The sequence below is a fragment of the Hippoglossus stenolepis genome, chromosome 14, assembly GCF_022539355.2.
Source record: "Hippoglossus stenolepis isolate QCI-W04-F060 chromosome 14, HSTE1.2, whole genome shotgun sequence".
Classification (NCBI taxonomy): Eukaryota; Metazoa; Chordata; class Actinopteri; order Pleuronectiformes; family Pleuronectidae; genus Hippoglossus; species Hippoglossus stenolepis.
Window position 1 is genome coordinate 24,219,965 of NC_061496.1, and position 23,944 is coordinate 24,243,908.

At 41.4% G+C, this 23,944-nt stretch overlaps 2 protein-coding genes across 3 annotated transcripts; both read left to right on the plus strand.

Moving 5' to 3' along the window:
• Positions 1-417: 417 nt before the first annotated feature.
• On the plus strand, positions 418-13,103 carry lrrc8c (leucine rich repeat containing 8 VRAC subunit C). The gene is made up of 3 exons (XM_035176777.2): positions 418-687; positions 6,593-6,735; positions 9,742-13,103. The coding sequence occupies exons 2-3, from the start codon at positions 6,598-6,600 to the stop codon at positions 11,989-11,991; spliced, it is 2,388 nt and encodes a 795-aa protein (XP_035032668.1). The 5' UTR covers positions 418-687; positions 6,593-6,597; the 3' UTR covers positions 11,992-13,103.
• lrrc8db (leucine rich repeat containing 8 VRAC subunit Db) lies at positions 9,827-22,729 on the plus strand. Of its 2 annotated transcripts, none has more exons than XM_035176774.2 (2): positions 9,827-9,944; positions 17,621-22,729. In XM_035176774.2, the coding sequence occupies exons 1-2, from the start codon at positions 9,926-9,928 to the stop codon at positions 20,176-20,178; spliced, it is 2,577 nt and encodes an 858-aa protein (XP_035032665.1). In that variant the 5' UTR covers positions 9,827-9,925; the 3' UTR covers positions 20,179-22,729. The 2 variants fall into 2 exon arrangements, with proteins under 2 accessions (XP_035032665.1, XP_035032667.1); XM_035176776.2 differs by lacking the exon at positions 9,827-9,944 and adding an exon at positions 13,567-15,392.
• Positions 22,730-23,944: the final 1,215 nt, after the last annotated feature.

Sequence of the window (23,944 nt, forward strand, 5' to 3'; positions counted from 1 at the left end):
CCAAAATCTAATTCAGTAAAATGAAAATCTCCTTCAAATGTAGTGGTTATTATTGTGAAAATACCTAACTCAAAAATCATACAATTTACTGACGACCATAGCCTATTTATGTGTGCATCATTTTACCTTGCAGCTGGTTTATTACTCTCCCAAGGATCAATCAAATCTTATTTTGGTGTTACCAGCGACTACCAACTAATCACTACACCATCATTTATTGGATAATACTTTGTTGTGGAGTGAAATGTACAAGTACCTCAACATTTGACAGTAGAGTACTTTAATAAATAGTTACATTCCATCACTGGTGGAAATCTAGTAATATTATATTTAATAATTTGTGAAAGGGGAATTTTGATAGGCTTGGACCATTGTGATCACGACACTTATAGGTAGAATTTTAAGTAAAGAAGTTGTACTAGTACTATTACTCAAGTGAAAGATGTGAGCACTTCTTCCTGAAGTGTTTGGCACAGACAACCTCTCAGGGGTGAGTGTGTGTGTCCTCAGCAGTCCACGCCCCTGGAGCTGACAGCAGCTCCATGCCTGCTCCGTGTGGCCGTGGCCGGGGATACAGGAAGGCTGGCGGACAGAGAGGGAGGGGGCCGGCGCACATCATGATCCCAAAGATCACCGCATGAGAGACGACCACTCGGATCCTCAAGTCCGGACCTCATCGAAGAGAAGGTAAAGCACTAATATAACCATCAGCTTCACCCACAGAGAGCGCGTCATACTGTGGAGGAGCGTCTATACGACTAGTTCCCACTCAGATCACCGTTAGTTTACCTGCTGTGGTGTGCGCGCGTGTGTGTGTGTGTGTGTGTGTGTGTGTGTGGCTGCGAATACGCGTTAGTTTGCGCACATGAGCACAGTGCGGCACTTCGTTTATCCTCAGTGTTTAAGGTCGAACGACTTATTGATGGTTTCACGGCTGATCTGACGGTGTTAGCACTTTTCATTCTGGAGCGTCTCATCCTCCGTAAAGTCTGCTAAAGTCTGCCTCATCAAAAACACCCAACATGTTTTTTTCTGTCTGCAATGCGGGTGCTTTCCCCCTCTGTATCCTTGAGGAGAGAGGACTTTTTGTTTTGCCCAGGGCGCTGGGTGTGTTCCAAACATGTCTGTTTTGGGATATCTGTGATTCAGACACATTTCCTGTCAGGAAGGGACGAGGATATGGCCTGGTCAGCCCAAGTCAATGGCTGACTCATCCAGTGGAAGACAGGGTTTTTCCTATGCACCTAATACCAAGTGTGGGCCTCAGATAAACCCCCTTTGCTCTGTGACATCCACTTTATTTTCTTATGAATGCACGATTATTAAACATGTAGGAAAGGCTTGTGACCAAACTTCAAAGATTTCGATGCTGCCATGTAAATGGATTTAATCTTTTTTTAGCCCAAGTTCTAATGAGTTGCTGAAATTTGACTTTAGCCTTCAAGGGTTCATCCCAGTTAACTGTTTTAGCAGCTTGAGTGAAAGCTGTAAAAATGATGGCGACCTCCGTAGAGAGGACCTGATCCCGCTGTATATATAAAGGGCTCATTTTAGGGGAAAGACAACAACAATTGAACAGAAAGCCTGCACTGAAATGTATGTGTGTATGATTTGAAAGAAGTGGACACTTGAGAGGCAGGAAAGGATCGGATTTAGGATGTCATTGAGTTTTTAGATGGGAAAAGCAGGATCCAGTTGTTAAAAGGACAGGACATTCTACTGATGACTTGTTTCGTGAGTTCCCCTCATTATTAGAATGCAATAAGGTTTTTGTTGCCCACAGCACTGATCAATTGCATCTGAAAAAAAAAATACTTTTCATAATCAGTATCGGTGAAGTTTTCAGATAGCAATACCACAGTTCAAGAATACTCAAGTGAAAGTAAAAGTCCTACATCAAAATATACTTCAAGTATCAAAAGTAAAAGTACACATTAGTTACAATAGTTTCTTTTAGAGTGCTATAGTACAGTGTGTTGTGCTGAAAGATGTTTATTACCAGTAACACATACATGGCATTGTATTGTGGTAGCTTATTGAGGCCAGTTTAAAGTAGTTGCCTTATCTACTGATCTTATTTGTAAGAAGTTCCAATCCCCTTATGCACAGAGCAACACCAGGTCTTTGAAGTTTTCCTAAATGGCAATGGGGATGTGTATGGTTTTGAAATTGTTTTTATAAAAATGGTCCACAGTGCAAACACTTTTGGGAACTCCCACATACGGGCTGATCCTTCAAAGTAAGTAAAGACTATAGTTGTCAAATAAATTGAATAGACTATTCAAACCTTTTTATACTTTATGAAGTAGAACAAAACAACATAAATACTCAGTTACAGTTCAGATGCCTCAAAGTTCTTGCTTTCTTATTAATTTATTTGACTGGGATAGTACATATTACTGACATTTCTGAAAATATGCCAGAGTTAGCCACAGAGGCTAATTTTCATCTGCAGTCCCTGGGCAGGCAATAAAAGTGCATACGTTAAGAATAAAAGCATCTAAAATACAGAAAAATATTAAAGTAGTGAAAACTATGGAGACACAAACAGAGCCTGCCTTACATAAAAGTAAGAGCAACAGCTTTTACAATAAACAAAAGGAACAAGATGACAACAATAAACAAATAGCAAGACATCCCAATATCATTATGTATATATATTAGGCCTGGAGAGGTGTGAACACTTTGCACAGAGCACCTGTTCCCAGTTCTGATTTATTATAAACCAGGCTCTATGTGGAGGAGAAGGAATGATAGTTGGCAGTTTCTTTTGTGTTGCCGTAAGTTGTTCCAATCCTGTGAGGCTCTGACAGAGAAAGGAGATTTGTCTTGTCTAGTTGTTGCTCTAATAGTTCGGCATGTTTTTAACGTTATATAGGTACAGAGTGGCGGAGGAGCCATATTTACATGCAGTAGCTACTGTACACAATCAAATGTAGTTTTTATCACTGTAAAACACAGAGTTTTTCACAGGGACTATTTATTCTGTTGAAAACTATTCACAGTGAAGTCTGAGAAGGACACAGCATAACTGGGATATTGTTTTTGGATACTGCTGTGTATTTCAAACAAAATTCCACGAGATGGATGTCTCAAACCTTGGCACACTTTATCTACACGGCTATTTACAAATAGAGCTGAGAGACAAAAATGTTCTTTTTTGTAATGTTTGGCTGAACTAGCATTTTAAAGTCAACCATTAGTGGACGGATGAGTGTAAACATCCTCTGAATGGCTTCTCTCCAACCTTCCTGAAGGGATGACACTGAGCTGTGACAACCAATAAAAACATCCTATGTGAAAAACTGAATTGAAATATCAAAACGTTGACTTGTCCAAAAGCCCCAACGCTTCTAGCAACTAAAGTTTGAGTGTGGATACATTCAGCTATTGGCAGCACGTGCTTCTCTGGCACTGTGGAACTGCTGATGATAAAACACTGTACATTTGGACCTAGCACAGTGTAGATTATTCATTATACCTGCTCGGATGGACTGTATGATTCTGTACAAACCTCACAAGTGCTCAGAGAAAATCTTCACCAGCTAGCTCTTTTCATTCTGAATGACACTGCAGTCAACCTACTGGCAGGCAGATACTGAAACAAGATATCTGCAGCTGGAGTACGCATTTTACTGAAGGTGACCATAGACAGTGGGAGCATGAAGCAGCATCAGGATCACACTGCTCTCTACTGCTGCTGCTGTTAACAGAGACGGGGTTTTAATAGTTTAATTTATTCAATTACCAGGTGTGAGGCAACTTTACAAACATGTAGGCTTCTCGGACTATGAAGAATGAAAGTCCAAATGCTCCTAACACTTGTCACAAGCTCACAAAGTGTATCAATAATGACACTGGTAATGTGCATTTGTATAATGTTAACAATCCACTAGAAAGGCACTCATCGGGTTAAGGGAACTTTCTGTTTTTACTAGTGTCCATTTTCCTCTGTGCTAATGCCAAAGAGGACAAGGTGAAAAAGTAGAGAGTTGACAGCTCCCCTGGAGACTGAGGATGGAGAACAGCAGCTCTGTGATGCTTGTAGCTAAATGCTAACATTAGCATGCTAATATATTCCTAATTGTAATGCTAACATGCTGATGTTCCACATGTAAAATGTTCACCATGGTCGCCATGTTAGTTTAGACTGAGGCCGATGGGAATATCATTAGTTTTTCCTCATGGCCATCTTCTCTCTTCTTTTCATTATGAGTCCTCCAAATTAATTGTCCATGTAGATTGTTTGTCTCAATCCTCAGATGTTGTCATGGTAACAACAATCCTACCATTGGTAAAAATAATGAACACTCAGTTAGGGTTATGGAACAGACATGGTTGGGATCTGTCGTGGCACAGAAGCTACTAAATAGAAAAAGATCATGGGATAAAATAAGCACTTCATTACGGTTAGAGGACCATTCGACATCATCGTTATGGTAACACTCTTAACACACATAAGGTTATGGACTGGTCATGGACAAAAGACGATGAGTGAGTGGGCGTGTTAATGACGTTTCCAACATGTGATGGATGCAAAAATAAAAATAAAACTAACTACAAATATCTCAGGATGAAAATGTCAAGAGAGCTTTTGGTGATATGGTCCGACGCCGGTGTTGATTTGCAGTAAACAAATACACTTGATCTCTGCAGTGGAATTAATACGTCATGTAGATTTCTGAGATTTCTGTGTTGTTGTGAAGGCATGTGAGCGGAGAATCTCCTGCTGCGTTGATCATGTGTGAAAGGTGAACTTCAGAGAAAGTCCGGGGCCCAATTGTGTGGACAAATTTCTGGAGTTCATGTCTGAAAAAGGCTTAAAGTGGACATAGCATGCAAATTCCACTTTGTTAGTGCTTCTACAGGTTAATGTGGGTATCTGGCATGTCTACCAACCCAAAAACTCTGGGGAAAAAACACTCGCGCGTTTTGTTATAGTTCCTCTAAGTCAGAAACGTCATGCTTGAGCGACTCGATTGCGCTTCCTGGGTTTTGTGTCGTAACAAGGAACTGGAAGTCTCCTACATGGTCTTGGCCCCCCGTCCCCCACACTCGTTACTCCGGGTTTACACCGAGGCAGCGAGGCAGCGCAGCGCCGTTCCCAAGCACGCAGCCGCCTGGCTGTTCACACGGACGAGCATTTCTCCGCTGGTCAGCCCGCGATTCACTCACATGTGGCATTTGTCTGGATCGTTGGGACTGGGAGGCTGCAGCAGCTGCTCGGGAGCGACCGCCGCTCTCCCGTGCGTGAGCTGGAATTTGTGTCAGCGCCACACAGCCAGCAGTGTGGAAGACTTCCGCAGTGTTCAGTGCTACTGTACCCGAACCCCGACATTCAACGGGTACAACAACAAGCGGAGAAAGCAGAATCGCGGGCTGACCTTATATATACAGTCTATGGGGCTCGTCCCGTGTGAACAGCCAGGCGGCTGCGCGCTTGAGAACGGCGCTGCGCTGCCTCGCAGCGGTCTTCCACACTGCCAGCTGTGTGGAAGACTTCCGCAGTGTTCAGCTCTACTGTACGCCGGGTTACAGTAGTTACGCCGGGGTACAGTAGTTAAGGTCAGCCCGCGATTCTGCTTTCTCCGCTTGTTGTTGTACCCGTTGAATGTCGGGGTTCGGGGGTAAATGATGGTCTTCATAGCCCCCCCACCTCTCTTTCTCTCTCGGTCTGTCTGCTTGTGTGCTTGTAGTGGATGGGCAGAGGGGGACATTTAATTATGTGATTGGGAAAATTAAAACTCCAGGACAACAAGGGGAATACAAAGTATGGGATGCATATTTGATAATTTATATCATATAAAATATGTAATTTATATCGTTTAAAATCATGGGGGGAGGGGGGAGCTGGCTCATTAGCATTTAAAGGAACAGGCACTCAAAACAGGTCACTCTGTGGAGGGCTGTTTTATACAGGGTAAAAAGGGTGCTGTTTTATATGATCCTTGTGGTATTTTGACCAAAGTATGTTACAGACATTTCATTAAGACCCCAAGGAACCATATCAACTTGTGGTAAAATGGGCATGCTATGTCCCCTTTAAATGAAAGGTGTGAAACATCTAATGGACATCACAATATAGCTCCACATTTTCCCTTAAATCTTGCTCGGGAAAAATGTGGGTTGTGAGTCACAGTTAATACAGTGTTACACAATGAAAGCGAACCCATGCTGCACTGCCCTCGTAGTGTAGCTCCACCTTTTTCTTCAGCTCATGTAGCGAAGTGATGTTTAAAGCGTTCTTGATTCTAAAGCTTTCTGCTAATATAGTTGATTGGATGTTCACAAACATGCTGATGCTGAGAAGCTTTGTTTGCTATTTTCACTGTCTTAATTTAGCATAGCATGATTACCTAGTCAGCCCAAAGTAGAACTGAGGGTGATTTGGGTTTGTGAAGGTATTACATAAAGTGAAGTAAATTAAGTACTGAACAAACTCAAGTGTGACCTGATGATGAAAAAAATGAAGGGTTTGCCAAATTAAGCAATTTTTCCTCAGGGGGACATGACTGAATGCTAAAAATACCCCCCCACCCCCATTGTACTGAATGAAGGTCATGTGGTCTAATTTTATCTCCTTTTGTAACAGGCATCATGATTCCGGTGATGGAATTCCGGCAGTTCTCTGAACAGCAGCCAGCGTTCAGAGTCCTGAAGCCTTGGTGGGATGTGTTCACTGACTACCTGTCTGTAATCATGCTCATGATTGGTGTGTTTGGATGCACCCTTCAGGTCAGTAACAGCGCCTCCTACGATGTTTTTACTGCAGCGAATAGGCTCAGATTAGGATCAGAAAGACTTTGAGCTTGTAAAGTGATACTCACACAAATAACACAAATTAGATTGTGGTTGTAAATCAAAACTCCCTATCCAATAGAATGTCAGCTGTGGTGTTGACATGGGAAATTGTCCCACTCGTTGTGGGTGTGTTAGCGTTATGTCTTAGAGAGTCCCGGGTTCATGCATTCCAGCCTCCATGGCTTCCTGTTGCTGTGCTTCAAGAAAAATGTCGACATCTTCATGGAGCAGGATTCCAGACGATCTCTGGTCAACATGAAGCGGCAATATCCAGGATCTCACGTTTGTTATGTTGCTAGAAAAAAAGAAGATAGATGCTGCTCTGTTTCTTTTCCCCCTGTATTTTATGGGATGAGCACCAACAGCATAAGTAACGTTAAGTGCGTCAACAATAAGTAAGGTTGGGTAATTTTGACACAAAAAAACATCTTCAAAACACAAAAAATCTGAGAGGAGAATAATCCAAAGCAGACATTTCATGTTAGCACAGAAGCAGTGTTAGCGTGAGAAGAATAGCTGAAGCTGGAGCACAAGAAATCTAAACACAAGCGGGTATATTTGAGTGCAAGCACATGGATTTGAGTGAGAGCATTATAAATTCGGCACATGAAATTAATAAATCTTGCTCTCAAACTGAAAGACCATGCTCTTGAATAAAGAGAGCCATAGGTTTTGCATTGCAAATTAAATGTTTACCATTATTTTATATAGCATCATCAAATATATACCCACCAGCATCACAGAAGAGGGTTTCTTCCATCTGCAAAATCTACATATGACAGTGTCTTTGCGTCACGTCACCACTAATAGAATTTGTTCACAGATTATATTCACACAGTCAATACAAATCTATACACGTGTTTACACTTGAATATCTCATGCAAATTTATTTTATAGTTTATGTAAATCAATTACAAGTTCAAAACCCTACTCAAGCTTATACTCTACCCTCATGTATCGCTTTTAAAATGGCTTGCGCTGCTTGTGTTTCCATTTTTGAACTGTAACCTCTTTGTAAGTGAAGGAGAAATGTGCTGCAGCTAATGCGCGCTAATGTAACATGGGTCTGAACTGCAACATGTTTATGTGATAAAAGGAGTTCCCCTACAATTGTATTCATTAAATCTGGAGCACTTGAATCCACCAGAGCAAGCTCCATGATGGAACATTGCTGCGCTGCCTTCTGCACTGGCACCAGCTCAAAACCACTAATACATTTCTTTTACAACCTGGACTGTGCAGCAAAGGAAGCATTCAGCCCATCAGGGGTTTACCAGTGGAAACATTCACCCACCCAGTCCCCTTCAGTAAACACGAGATTCCTAAATCATGTGGCCATGCGCTTGACTTCTCTCTCTGTGTGGAATAGGAATGTTTTGTGGCTGCTGTGAATGCTGTAAATTATGTCAGCTTATTTTTAGAAAAACAAGATATTTGTCAGGGCAAGAGCTGCCATTGTCTCTCGCCCTGTTTGTAACAATGTTAAGACGTGATCTGATAGATAGTAATTGACTGGGCATTTCATTCTGAGGCCAAGTTTACTTTATAAGTGAGAGTGTTATCAACATGTCATGTTGTGTAATTACTTCATTGCCTGACACAATAATCCCTGCATTCAAAATTAGAAGGAGAAGTGATTTGTAATTTCTGCAGATCAGCTCCTCATAGATCCCCACAGACCTTGCAGCACAACTGCATTGCACTAATTATAGTTGTTATAATGTTATTTTGTATTGACTCATCAGAAATGTACTATGTTTGCCTTGACATACCGCGACAGTGTCAGATCATGTTACATTATAGTAGGTCGAGCTCAGTATCTGGCAGCTAAACAGGGTGCACAAAATGCTTGTCACTACTGAATGTAAGTTCCAATTTCCTGTTATTAGCTTTGCAGACTCAAACCTGTGTCACCTCAAAAAGTGGTTTTCATTATTTACAGTACATATAAACACTAGAGGCACTTGTTGTTTACTGATGTCAACCTGGGGAATCATGCAATCTGTGCAACCAGGTTACTCAAAGCCAGGATAAATCAGAGACTGGTTTATATGCACTGTAATAAGGTATGGAGTGTAAAAACTGTGGATAGTATGGACACAAGTTGGGAATGTAAAGCCCCTCTTCCACTCGTCAAAAAACCACGCAAACTACGCAACACAGCGATTTTTTTCTGAGTTAAAAGAAGAGGAAAAAGTAAATGTCAAGGCAGATGGGAACCTGCTGTGGTGTGATGTGATACTTTGTGGTCTGTGATGCCTCAGCTTGTATTAAATGGACTGGATGGACTGCAATTACAGAGCACTTTCCTAGTCTTAACCACTCAAAGCATTTTACAATAAAAACACATTCACCCTCTGGCACACAGATTCATACAGGGCTTCAATATGCAGCACTTTTCTATCATACATACACTCGGGCGAAACTATGTCAACTGCTCCCGAGCGGTGACAACACGCAGACTTTACACAGAACTTTTGCCAAGTTAAATCAGTCGATCCTCTCCAACCTCCAACCTGCTCTGAAGAGACTAGTCACTTCTGTGTTGGTTCAGATTAAGCTGGGTTGTGGTCCTGGATTGGAGTGTGAATTGGAGTTGTGGTTCGAGAGTCGCTACAGCCCTACCATACACTGATTGTACATTTAGGACAATTTGGGGTTCGGTGTTTTTCCCCAGGACACTTTGACATGCAAACTAGAGAAGCCGGGGATAGAATTACCTTATATTGCACCGCCACCACCAGTGGAAAAAAAGTGTGTCCAGGTGTGGCGGGGGGGAAACTGTCTTTCTAATGGTAAGTGACAACTGGAAGCAAGGCTGAGTGGCTGTGCTGTATTCAGCTCTCTTAATGCATGTGTGACATAAACCCTGGTTGTTGCCTCTCAGTGTCTGAATGTTTCTTTTAAGTAATTTTACATTTTTTTTACATTTGATTTCAGGTAATGCAAGACAAAATCATATGCCTTCCTCAGAGAATAGCATCGCCATCGGATAACACAAGTGGAGGGGAACTGAAGTCACTGGTACCCCTTCAAACCAACATTTCAGCTGTACCCAGAGAAATGAAAGGCCTGAAAACTGATCTGGATCTTCAGCAGTACAGTTTCATCAATCAGATGTGTTATGAGAAGGCTCTTCACTGGTATGCCAAGTATTTTCCCTATTTGGTTCTCATACACACTGTTGTGTTCATGGTGTGTAGTAACTTCTGGTTCAAATTCCCTGGCTCGAGCTCAAAAATAGAGCATTTCATCTCCATGCTCAGCAAGTGCTTTGATTCTCCGTGGACCACACGAGCTTTGTCTGAGGTGTCCGGGGAAAATACTGAAGAGAAGGACAGTAAAAAGACTAGTACTTCTAGGTCCACCATCACTGTGTCTCCTGGAGAAGGAGATTTGGAAAAGACACAGTCCCTCCGGTCTATCCCAGAAAAGATTGTTGTCGAAAAGCCATCTGCAAGTGTTCTTGATAAAAAAGAGGGTGAACAAGCTAAGGCTCTTTTTGAAAAGGTAAAGAAATTCCGTTTGCACGTTGAAGAGGGAGACATTCTTTACCTTATGTATGTTCGTCAGACAGTGGTCAAGGTGTTCAAATTCCTCTTAATCATTGCCTATAATAGTTCTCTAGTGAATAAAGTGCGGAACAGAGTACGTTGTGAAGTTGAGATCCAGGACATGACAGGCTATAGAGAGTTTGAATGTAATCACACTATGGCTCATCTGTTTTCTAAGCTTTCCTACTGTTACCTGTGTTTAGTGGCTGTCTATGGATTAACAAGCCTTTACACCTCCTACTGGCTGTTTTACCGCTCGCTGAAAGAATACTCCTTTGAGTATGTGCGGCAGGAAACAGGCATCAATGACATCCCCGACGTGAAGAACGACTTTGCTTTCATGCTCCATATGATTGATCAGTATGACCCACTGTACTCTAAAAGATTTGCAGTTTTTTTATCTGAGGTCAGTGAGAACAAATTGAAACAGCTCAACCTTAACCATGAATGGACTGCAGAGAAACTGCGTCAGAGACTCCAGACTAATACCAACAACAGACTGGAACTCCAGCTGTTCATGCTGCCTGGGTTACCCGACACTGTCTTTGAGTTGACAGAGCTGCAGTCACTCAAGCTTGAGATCATCAACAATGTCACCATACCTGCCTCGATCTCTCAGCTGGAAGACTTGCAGGAGCTGTCTCTTTACCAATGCTGTTTAAAGTTGCACACAACAGCTACCTCCTTCCTCAAAGAAAACCTAAAAGTGCTTCGCGTGAAGTTCGATGATAACAGGGAACTTCCACACTGGATGTATTGCCTGCGCAACTTAGAGGAGCTCTCTCTCACTGGATCACTCAGCCCCGATGCCTCGAAGAATATAGTTCTTGAGTCGCTGCGGGAGATGAAGTGTTTGAAAACTCTTTCCCTTAAAAGTAATTTGACCAAGATTCCTCAGTCAATAGTGGATGTTTCCAGCCATCTGCAGCGACTGTACTTACACAATGATGGCACAAAGCTGGTAATGCTCAACAACCTGAAAAAGATGACCAATCTGATTGAGCTGGAGCTAGTGCGTTGTGACCTGGAACGCATCCCGCACGCAGTCTTCAGCCTCACCAGTCTGCAAGAGCTCGATCTGAAAGAAAATAACATTCGCTCGATAGAGGAGATTATCAGTTTCCAGCATCTGAGGAAACTCACTTGCCTTAAACTTTGGTACAATGGCATCATGTATATCCCTGAGCATATCAAAAAGCTTGGCAGCCTAGAGCGCCTCTACTTCAGCTACAACAAGATCGAGGTATTGCCATCGCACTTGTTCTTGTGCAACAAGCTGCGGTACCTGGACCTGTCCAACAATGACATCCGATTCATCCCTCCAGAAATTGGAGTCCTTCAGAGTCTACAGTATTTCTCAGTCACGTATAACAAAATCGAAAGTCTACCAGATGAGCTCTTCTTTTGCAAAAAGCTCAAGACGCTAAAGCTAGGAAAGAACATGCTGTCTATACTTTCGCCAAAAATTTCCTACCTAGCACTACTGACATATCTGGATCTCAAAGGCAACCACTTTGAGCACCTGCCACAAGAGCTTGGTTACTGCCGCGCTTTGAAGCGCAGTGGCCTTATAGTGGAGGAGACAGTGTTTGAAACTCTGCCTTCAGATATCAGGGACCAGATGAAGGCTGAGTGAGATGCCTTATTGTAGCCACAGTGCCTGCTGTTGGGTCTGTCTACCAACTCAGAATCCTTATTTTGTATTAACTCATAACCAAACCTAAGTATTACGCTACTGTTAAGTTAAGCTAAGTTGTTTTCCAGTTTCTTGATGGAGGGAAAATAACGGATTGTATGTTGTCACATTCAGTGTGGCTCCATAGGGGGGCATGTTCTGGTATTAAGTTTGGACACATTATTCAGCCAGAAAGCCTTCTTATACACATATTTTTACATTTTGGGAAATACAGTCTTTCTCTCTTATAAGATTGATATCAATCTCATATTTGTACGTTAAACATTATGCTCCAACCAGCAGCTGATTCGCTTTGCACAAAGACCAGAAAGCACGAGGAAATCTAGCCTGGCTCATTCCAAGGGTTAAAAAAATACATCTGCAGCCCCTCTGAGGTTCAACAGACTGTTTGTTTAGGCACAAAAAACAAACCAAAACAAAGAACGGTTAGGTTTTATGGGGACATAACATTAATTACATTGATTGTTGCTGTACATTGATTTTCTGGAGTCCCTTAATCAGTGAGTTTTGAGGTGCTGTGGATTTTCTAAAAACATAACTGTCTACTAGCTGTAGCTTCATATTTAGCATACAAGCTTGAAACAGTATCAATCTTTTCATCAAACCCTTCATCAAAAGAATATTTCCCAAAATGTCCTTAAAAAACACATTTCTTGTCATTGCCTCATTAAACCAGTGCATTACTGAATGTAAATCCAAACAGAAGACCTCACTTAACGTTAGGCGAGTAGCCTTATGCTGCATTCTGTATATTTTTTATTGCCCTAATGATAACCTTTATTTTCTTCATGAGACTGTTAGCTAATATGGACAAAAGCAGGGCAAATGCAAAAAACAAAGGATACATCTTTAATAAGAACATGTAATAACTTGTCTAATCGATTCTGTGTTATAGAGAGATGCCATTTTAAAGTGTATTAAACTTAAAGGCCTATGTCATACTAGTATCTTTCTTCAGTTCCTGAAATGTGCACAAGGAGAATGTTGCCTATTAAACGTGTATTTTTATAAAGAGTATTGTATGCTGTTTATAAATAAAATTTGATATACTTGTGGATGTCAGTTCTTAGGTTGGAACTTATGAAATCATATATTAGCAAGAAATCCTCTATGGAAACAAAACAATGAAGGATAACATTTATTTAATCAGAGTAATGACTCAATGTCATTAACTTGTGCTGAATTTACAGAAAGACCATTTAAATGATGTCTTCTCTTTGAAATCAGAATAGTTCAACTGCACTTCATCTAACATATTTCCGGTTGTGTTGTGGAATATCACCTGCTGGCTGGTGAAGATTTAAGTGAAGAAGATGTTGTCAACAAGTTAAGTGCAAAGTGTAAAGTTATTTGGTTAAAAGAAATGTTAAGTTTGTTTTAGAAACATTATGGATGCATTATTTTCTCCAAGATGTAAAAGATTGTGGCTGCAGTTGGATCATTCCTAATGAAATTTTATTTTAATTCTCCAAGAACAAGGAATTTGTTTTATTGCAGGTGTTAGCGCAACATTTTTTTAATTTGCTAATAAAAGCTATATTATGTAACTATAACAGGCAACTTGTTGGTATCAAGCCACTTAATAGGGTTTGAGAACCACCACTCCCTACCATAGCTAATACTAACTATGGTGGGTGTAGTAGAACACAGGGCTGTATACATCTAGCGGTCGGCAGCAGTGGGCCCCACCCCTGGCTTTGACATTCTCAGATTAGTGAGAGGGAACTCCCTGTGAGTCAGGGTCACAGGAGCCTTTAACGACACCAGTCCACTTTCAAGATATGTTTTGGAACATATTATAAAGAAACCAGTGGCGGATGGTGATAAAATGTATTTGGGGGCTGCAGTTTAAAAAAAAGTTGTTTTGGGGCAGGGGTTAAACATACTGAAGCCAGACTCAACAAAAACAACACAACACACAATACGACAGTCCTGTAGCCTTCATCGGAAACGTAGCTTCATTGTGACTGTGGCAACTTTCATGCAATTTTCAGAGAGATGTTTAAGGTCTTGCAAAACAGCAAACAGGTGAATCAGTAAAAGACATTACTTACACCACATCCAGTAACCTCTGTTTCTCATAACAAGAGCGGGAGAAGCACCAGGTGTAAACTCGTCCTCATCACTTGCTGCTGAATCTGTAAATGGCGTAGGTCTGGACCAAGCTCTTTTATCCTCTTTTTGTCTTGTTGGGGTGTTTTTGTTAAGAAATGACTGGATTATCTTCAACGGTCAAATTGCAGTGGACGTAACTGGATGTACATTAGACGGCGTCGAGGTTCGATCAAACACATTAGATTTTAAAAATGTAAATCAATCCCTATTGGCTGTAAATAAAAGTGGGAGTGCTGGGGGGGCAGAGAGCTGCGTCCTGTGGAAAATCTGCAACAACCAATTAAAGAGCAGCCTCCGGTCCAGTGGTTGCCAAAAGTATATGGGCCCCCATTCACATCCATTTGGCCGGCGCCCCGCACCAGGAAGTATTATGTATTTAGACAGAAATTAACTCAACACAATTGGAAAACAACTTATATTTAATGCTCACAGGCGCTTATTGTCTACCAGGAGCATTGTACGAGTAAAATATTGTTTTATAATTCAATTATGTTTAACATTCTTATACAGGCTTTTTTGCCCCAGGATATTGGAGGGGACTTCACCCCATATTAACCAGCTGCCACTGAAAGAAAACAAAATGCCTAAATCACTCTACTCTAAAAACACTGAAAGGATGATTTTTGCACGGTTGATTAAATTCTTTAGACATTTTCACCTCGCTTGCTGCTGCCACTATTGAAAAGCAGTTTGTCGCTTTATCATGGGATAGATCGGGACGGGGAAGGATCCACTTTTGCTTTGTCATCCACATTTTGAGGAGCCTTTCGAACTGGGACAGTCTAGTCGCGCTGCTGTGACGCAAGCGGCCATCACAGGCAGCCTCCGAAGGATGCGGCCCATTGCACTTTTGCGACGGTCCCTAACTCCAGTGGGTCATTGTCCCATCTGTGCGGGGTCTTCTCTGCTGTTTACTGTGTCCATCAGCTGCTGGTGTGAGAAGGAAACATCACACTGCACACTAACATGAGAGCTGGGGGTCATGTTGAGGAAGAGGCTGTGTGAGGAAGAGGATCATCTCCAGCAGCCGGCACAGGACCCGACCATCTGAAGCGGAGTGGGGGGGTAGTCGGCTAAGCTGCTTACAGCCCGGCCAGCAGCAGCAGGCCTCCGGTGCAAGGGATGCGAGGAATGGACGGCGTCACCAGCGCAGAGAAACAGGCGTGTGAGAGGAGGCTTTGTTCGGCTCGGCTGTCATCGACATAACTGGACCAACTCACCTGAAGGTGCGTGACCGTGCGTGTGAGTGCGGGTCCTCGTGTGGGTTATTCAAACAGCCTGTAACGCTGCGACGGCGAGTTTCAAACAATAGGTTCTGGATCCCGATCAACAGTCGGTGCACTGCTCCACTGCGACCTGAACGCACCATGATTTAATTTTACAGAAGCCAGATTTCAGTGTTGCGTTTAGGGCCACCTCCTGCTTTGTGTGTGTGTGTGTGTGTGTGTGTGTGGACCAGTCTATGGTGTGGATGCGTCTGTCTGCTGGAGCCGGTCTCAGCCTGCTCTCTCTGCAGCCGCATTAACAATAGTGACCTTCATGCTGTTAGCTCACGCACACACACACACACACACAATGGTGGCTTAACGTGTGTGTGCTACAAGCAGCACGTCCCGTTAGCATTGGGATAATATGAAGAGAAAATTATGCTGCACAGAAAAATCACAACAAATGCAGCTGTTAAGAATGTCCCAGACTCACACATTTAGGTGCAGTATGAGTATTTGTGTTGCACACAACGTGCACTGTCTGCACAGACAACTCATGTGCTCATGTGTGTCCCGGTTCAAGGCCAGCCTCCTCTCTAAAGCCATAACAATCACACAACGCTGTCCTTTCCCGAGCCTCCTCCTTACATACCTGGGAAATGTGGCCTTGCCCGAAATTGGATGACACAACCAGTGAATTCTTTTCCAGTGCCCGCTATCCCAAAATCAAATATGCAGTGATTCCATGGTCACCTAGCCAGGAAATAGAACTCCTCTCTGTTTTTCTATGTACAAAGTCACAACATCAACATGGTAAATGTGACACATCTCTCACAGTGGTGTTTACCAGAAATGTCGTACTGACTCACTTCAGATTACAATGTACAGAGCCATTCGCTTTCTGAGTCGTCTCGTTGCTTTATCAGTTTATTTAACGTGTCAACTTGACTGATGAACACGCTGCTGCAGGTATGATGTAAATAATGAATTATAATCAAACATATACTCTGTGGGCACTTCGTCACTGGCTGCTGATAATCATTTACAAAAATTAAGCATAAACATGTCATTATTTTAATGAGTTCACACATGACAAAATTCACGTGTACATGCTCCTGGTCACAGCTAAAAACATAGGATAATGCTAACAGTAAAATATTACATTTGACAAAAGGACCAGTTTAATCAAGCTTGCATAAGAATTTGAAAGATCCATAATTTAGGAATATCAACCTCAAAGAAACATGTTCTGTACTGAAGAAAGGGAATTTACAGCTGCCTGTGCCTAAGCTGACAGTATGTGTGAGAGTAGTGTGACTAAAAAGCCCCTTAACCACTGGTCAAAAACCCCAATAACACCAACCTACATCTTGCTTCTGTCTGCAAGATGTAGAAGGATTCAATCAGCGTTCACTCCCGAGTCACATGACTCTGCAGTAGACACAGGTTTTAATCAGCTCCACCTCTGATCGGCTGTGATGGAAAGGAGGCACCTGGGTAAAATCACTAGCTGTGTCCAAAATCACTCACTAATCACTATATTGTGCATTTGCCATTTTGTAGTGGTGTCTGAATGTTTAGTGTAGTTTTGTATTCCCTATATAGTGCACTCATTATTTCCCACAATGCATTGTGAAAAGTAGTGCAGGGAAAAGAGCGAGAGGAGCAGGAACAGCCCGACCTGTCTGCCGAGCAGAGCAGCACAGCACAAAGTAGGGGGAAAAAGTCTATTTCTATATTTGAAGATGATCATTCATTTTGTTTTTTTCACCTTTAAGTATTAATACTAAGTGTAAAATAAACGTCTAAAATGTACTGTGGGATTTTCCACCGGCCGACGTTGTTGTTGTTGTACGCCATTATCCTGCGACAATGATGACATTACTCTGGGTCCAGTAGTAGAAAGTGTTTTTTTCTTTCCCTGATGAGCTCACTATATAGAAGTCACTATATATAATAATGAGTGAGTGGGGGATTTCAGACACAGCCACTAATTAGGCAAGAAAACGAGGTGTGATATCGAACATGATCCACCAGGAAAAAACTTCTCAACTGGCAATGGCAAAGCAATCAGTCTCCTTTTATAGCTGGTTTAAAAAACTTGCTTGTACCTGCTAATTTTGGTGTAAAAGAGGTATGACATACACAAACCCTCTGTTCCAGGGTCTAACATGGACACACAAAATATAATGTTGAAATAATTTAATAGGTTGATGAAATAACAAAGATAAATCTTTCTGTTGCAGGAATGTTCACCCTCACAGAAGTAGCCTCCCTGAACGACATCCAGCCAACCTATCGAATCCTGAAACCATGGTGGGATGTCTTCATGGATTATCTCGGTATTGTCATGCTGATGTTGGCCATATTTTCAGGAACCATGCAGTTAACCAAAGACCAAGTGGTCTGTCTTCCCATCCTGGAACAAACTCCAGAGGAGGCTGGGGGCTTCTTGGGCCCCCAACCACCAGAGACAGCTGATGGTTTCTGGAACAAAGAAAGTGCCATTGGGGAGCAAGCTGCTCCCCTAATGGCTAAAAGGCCTCCTGATAGCGTTGCACCTACAATTCACATGGCACAGCAATCTACTGTCGGGCAACCCCAACCTACAGGTGTCAGAACCAAGCTGGATTTTCAGCAGTATGTTTTCGTGAACCAGATGTGCTACCATGTTGCCCTTCCTTGGTATTCCAAATATTTCCCCTACCTCGCTCTAATCCACACTATTGTTTTAATGGTCAGCAGCAACTTCTGGTTCAAGTACCCGAAGACAAGCTCCAAAATAGAACATTTTGTGTCCATCCTTGGAAAATGTTTTGAATCACCTTGGACTACTAAAGCACTGTCCGAGACCGCTTGTGAGGACTCGGAGGAGAACAAGCAAAGACTGGCTGATGCGTCCTGCCTCCTTAAACATCTGTCCACAAGCAGCGAGGAGGGGAGTCCAAACCAGTCTGCCCCAGTGCTGACTAAATCTGGGGTCACGTTCTCGGCTGAAAAGCTTGTGAGTGAAGTTCCCTCTATGACGATACTGGACAAGAAAGATGGGGAGCAAGCAAAGGCCTTGTTTGAAAAAGTTCGGAAATTCCGTGCCCATGTGGAAGACAGTGACTTGATTTACAGGCTGTATGCCATTCAGACAGTCATCAAAACAGTCAAATTCATTTTGATCCTTTGCTACACAATGACATTTGTTGCCTCTATAGATTTTGACCATGTGTGTGAGCCTGAGATAAAGCATTTGACTGGATACTCTAAATTCCATTGTACACATAACATGGCTTTCATGTTGAAGAAGCTACTTGTCAGCTATATTGCTCTCATATGTGTTTATGGCGTTATTTGCATATATACATTGTTCTGGCTTTTTCGTCGGCCACTAAAGGAGTATTCCTTTGAAAAAGTCAGAGAGGAGAGCAGCTTCAGTGACATTCCTGATGTTAAAAATGACTTTGCTTTCCTCCTCCACATGGTCGATCAGTATGACCAGCTGTACTCAAAGCGTTTTGGAGTTTTTCTCTCAGAAGTGAGTGAAAACAAACTTCGAGAGATCAGCCTGAACCACGAGTGGACCTATGAGAAGTTGCGACAGCATGTAACACGCAATGCTCAAGAAAAGCTGGAACTTCATCTTTTTATGCTATCCGGAGTTCCGGACGCTGTGTTTGATCACACCGATTTGGAAATCCTTAAACTAGAATTAATCCCAGAGGCCAGGATAACTGCTAAGATCTCACAAATGATAAACCTCCAGGAGTTGCAATTCTATCACTGTCCAGCCAAAGTTGAGCAGACTGCTTTCATTTTTCTTCGCGATCACCTACGGTGCCTTCATGTCAAATTCACAGATGTCGCTGAGATTCCTAGCTGGGTATACTTATTAAAAAGCTTAAGGGAACTATACCTGATTGGTAACCTGAACTCTGAAAACAATAAAATGATTGGACTCGAGTCTCTCCGAGACCTCAGGCACCTAAAGATTCTGCATCTCAAAAGCAACCTCACAAAGGTTCCCACAAACATAACCGATCTGTCCCCACATCTGATCAAGTTGGTCATTCATAATGACGGTACAAAGCTTTTAGTACTGAACAGTTTGAAGAAAATGATGAATCTCGCAGAGTTGGAGCTTCATAATTGTGAGCTGGAGCGAATCCCCCATGCTATCTTCAGTTTGAGCAACCTTCAGGAGCTTGATCTCAAATCCAACAATATTCGTACCATCGAGGAGGTCATCAGCTTTCAGCACCTGAAGAGACTAACGTGCCTCAAGCTTTGGCACAATAAGATCATCAACATTCCTCTGTCAATCAGCCACGTCAAAAACCTTGAGTCACTCTATCTCTCGCACAACAAGCTTGAGTCTCTACCCTCTTCATTATTCACCCTCCTGAAGTTGAGGTACCTTGACGTTAGCCATAACTCCATAGTGGTGATACCACTGGAGGTTGGCTTTCTGCAGAACCTCCAACATTTTGCCATTAACAACAACAGAGTCGAGGTCGTCCCAAAGCAACTGTTCAAGTGTAACAAGCTGAGGACCTTATGTATCAGCCACAACTGCATCTCGTCCATTCCTGAGAAAATTGGCCAACTCACACAGCTGGCACATCTGGAAATGAAGGGAAACTGCCTGGATCGTCTGCCCGTCCAGCTCGGTCAGTGCTGCCTCCTCCGCAGGAGCTGCCTGATGGTGGAGGATCACCTCTTCGACTCTCTCCCCATGGAGGTCAAAGAGAGCATCAATCAGGAATCCAGTGTTTCTTTTACAAATGGGTGCAAGTGTCTAAGTGATGGGCGGTAGTTACATTCTACCTGGGATCATAAGTTTGGAGCATTTCATCTTAGTTTTTTAGGTCATGCATTGAGAAGCAGTAGTTCAAGGTACAGTGTTGTAGGCAATACTCGCCTTGCCTATGCTTCGTGATGTTTTAGGAGCATACACATGAACACACCGCAGCACAGACGAAGTCAGTACCACTGGAGATATTTTAGATAAACAGTAGATATTATCACAACTTGTGTCACATCCTTGTTTTTATTAATTTTGTACTCAGTCAATGTGGTTGTACAAAAGTAGTTAAATCACTCAGTTTATATTTTTTGTAACTTTTGTTTGCAATATGTCTACAGTCAAATGTACATAGTTTGTCCTTTTTGAAGTACAATTTTATTAGGTTTTCTTCAAACTAACTTGGTTGTTTAATGTGGTTGACCTCGGCTTAAAGGTTTGGTTCACTCAAATTACAAAACGTAGCAATGCAGCTAACTTGCTGCCAAGATTTTTTCCATTTAGATTTGATTACATTTGGTCTCCCCAGGTTTTGGGCCTCGGTGCTCACAACAATAAAATATTACATTTGACAACGATAAACAGCAACATTTCTTTTCAGGAACAATGCTCCCATTACTAGCATAAAACCTCATTGCAGTTTTTATGACAGCTGCCTTACGTGCAGAAATATTTATATTAGTGAGGTCTGTGAATTATCCAGAGCTCCCTAGATATTGTTCAAGAAATTCAGTGTTGTGAGCACCTCAAACATAAATGTATTCCTTCGCTTGGAGTAGAGACAGCAATCTTAGAGACTGATATCTCACATCTTAGACCAGCAAATCAAACCTACCTTCATGAGAATATTTTTCTCATTTGGACGAACAGACCCTTTAGAGAGCACTCAACCATTACAGTATCCTGTGGACCACTAAAAGATATTATTCCAGTAGTTTCCATCTGGTCTAGCTTCAGGGCCCAAGACAGACATCCGGTCTGACATTAACCAACTTGACACCCATTCTGTAAACATTATTTCCATCCATCCACTCTGCATCTTCTTGTTGTGAAGGGACATAGCTAACCACACTGCCACCCTTTAATGTTATATCACAAAAAAATAACTGAAGTGCAGCTGTGTAAAGCTCAAATATTTAAGTAAAAATAAAAAGAAGCTTTGCACATTAACATTAAAACCATTTCAGACACAGTTACAAGCATTTGGGGCTTATTAAGCTGACTGAAACTACAGCATAACATATGAACAGGCCTGACAAAGAGAAAAGATTGATACAACAGCTGCAGTGCAATAGGTTTTAACCCCAAAACTTCTACATTTAAACTCGTATAATTACAACCACATGCATTCCAGTTTGAATACACTTGTTATACGTCATTATTTTTATACACTTAATTTGACAAACAGAGTAAATTGGAGTTTTGTTTCCTGTGCACAGGCCAACTCACAATGATGCATTTTATTACTTTTATTTTTGCGCCCCCGTTTTACTATGTTTGATTCTTGTAAACAATATTTATGTATTTTGTGTGTTCTTTGTATGTGATCATGATCTCATTGTCTTGTATCTATCTGTACAGCAGTTTGTAAACCTGGTTTTAAAATGTGTTACACAAATACTGTGTGTAATTCTACTACTATTACTATTGGAAGTTAGAAATGAAGCTAAAATTGCACTATAATAGTTTTTGTAACATAAAAACATCATTATGAAATATTCAGCATACTTATAAAGTTGAACCTTGATGGCAGATGTATTTATTATCAAAGAAAGTGCAGGCAAAAAAGTTCTCCTTACTTAACTTGAAAACACTGCAATCAAGCCAAACATCCCAAACTCTGAAGGGATCACGTCACAACGTTTGATTCCGAAGTCATTTAACTGAGGTTTATAAACATTGTGACCGATACTATCTATGCACTACACTCACTGAAGTGTTTCTTTTTTCAATTAGTGGAGAATTATGTGGAGAACCGTAATAACCAGATGTATTTCTTTTTTCTATGCTTTGTTACTATCAAAAGTCTAAATTAGAAATAATCGACTACGGAACAACAATTTACAATATAGTATTTTGAAAGTTAGCATTAAAATGCTCTCAGTCAGGTGCAGCTTTGCCAACACTCTTGTCCCTCTACCCCACAGCTATTTGTTTAAAAAGCTTCACATGCGGAACGCAATAGTCTCTCAGTGAAAATGACATGAAGCAGTTTCTCAACCAAGTCCAGTTACCTGTTTTAGCACTTGGATATCCCATGACCTGGATGACTGAGAATCTCCACAGACATATGACATGAAGCGGTGTAACACACAGTGCTCCTATACCTCACTGTCTCCTGTTCATCCAGTTCACACTTATGAATGACTCATCATTTCAGGAGAACATTCTGTAAGTGTAGGATGACTGGACTATCACAACTGTGTTGTATTTTACTAAATATAATAAAACCCCTCTCTCTTGCTGATCGTGTGTGTGTGTGCGAGAGAGGGAGAGCTGTGAGCACATAAGCATTGTGGGAAATCAAAACATTTCACTGGAATAAATATGAGTTCTGAATAAATGCTGGTTCTGTAATCTTGATTTAAATTTTGTGTGACAGCTGCCGCAAGAAATATTCAGAGGATTTAATTAATTGTAAATGACCTAACCCTAACTATACCCTCACGTTTTGGAAACTCATGCCATTCTTATCTTATCTTTTCTACCCTTAGCTACTAACAAGATCCAAAACAAGTCACGTGTAGAACATGAGACTGGACAATGTCCACTTTGCTGATAGAGTGACAGTGAGCTTACATTTCAAGAACATCCTAAATATTCCTCAATACATTTGTTCCAATAATCGCTTCTATAGATGGGTTTAATATTGATGAAGAATTTCCCTCTCAGTGGACTCAAAAATGACAGTATTGCTCATATTATCATATGAATTCTGTCGTTGCAACAAACTGGATTTGCACTGTCAGGACGTCCTTGTGCTCTCTTTCTCCAGACCTCTCTTTTGTCTGTATAGGAGGTAAAAACTGAACATTTACTATGTGACAGTATTAATACAGTATGAGTCAATAGTTAGGCGTATATACCAGCAGCTGGTTGAAGTACTGAAAACAGCTGATAAATGACCCTCAGCAGCAAACCCCACTAATGTTATTCAATATACATGTAATGAAACTGTTCCCAAACATGATAAACCACGAGGGGAGGCTGTGGATGATGCAGGTGTCTGAATGTCAAACTGCAAACATTTGTTGGATAATGTTGCCCTCTGCTGGAATTAATAGTGACTACACATTATAACAACTCGGTGCATTGTCTTTACTGCTGCATGCTGAACAATACGAAATTAAATCTATTGTTTTGGATGCAAGCTACCATATAGTTTTCCAATGTTTATTAGACACTTATTCTTATCAACCCACTAATTCAACGTGTTTAATACAATTTTGAACTTAATTATATTAGATATTAATAGTATCCAACATCAGAATATATAAATGTGTTGAGACGCAGGGAAATTTAGGTTTAATATTCAGTTACAGACAACACACATTCAAAGTCCTGCAATAAATATTATGTCTCCCATTCATCTGAGCTGCATGTTTGTCAACAGTGTCTCCAATATCCTAAATATCGTTAGAGAATGATAGTTGACAGAAAATATCTGAGATTATGAATATTTCTGAAAAAATAATATTCTGGAGATGGATGGATACATTTATGATGACGGAGATAAAAACAAAAAACAACAACATTACAAATCAGACTGCAAAGCTGC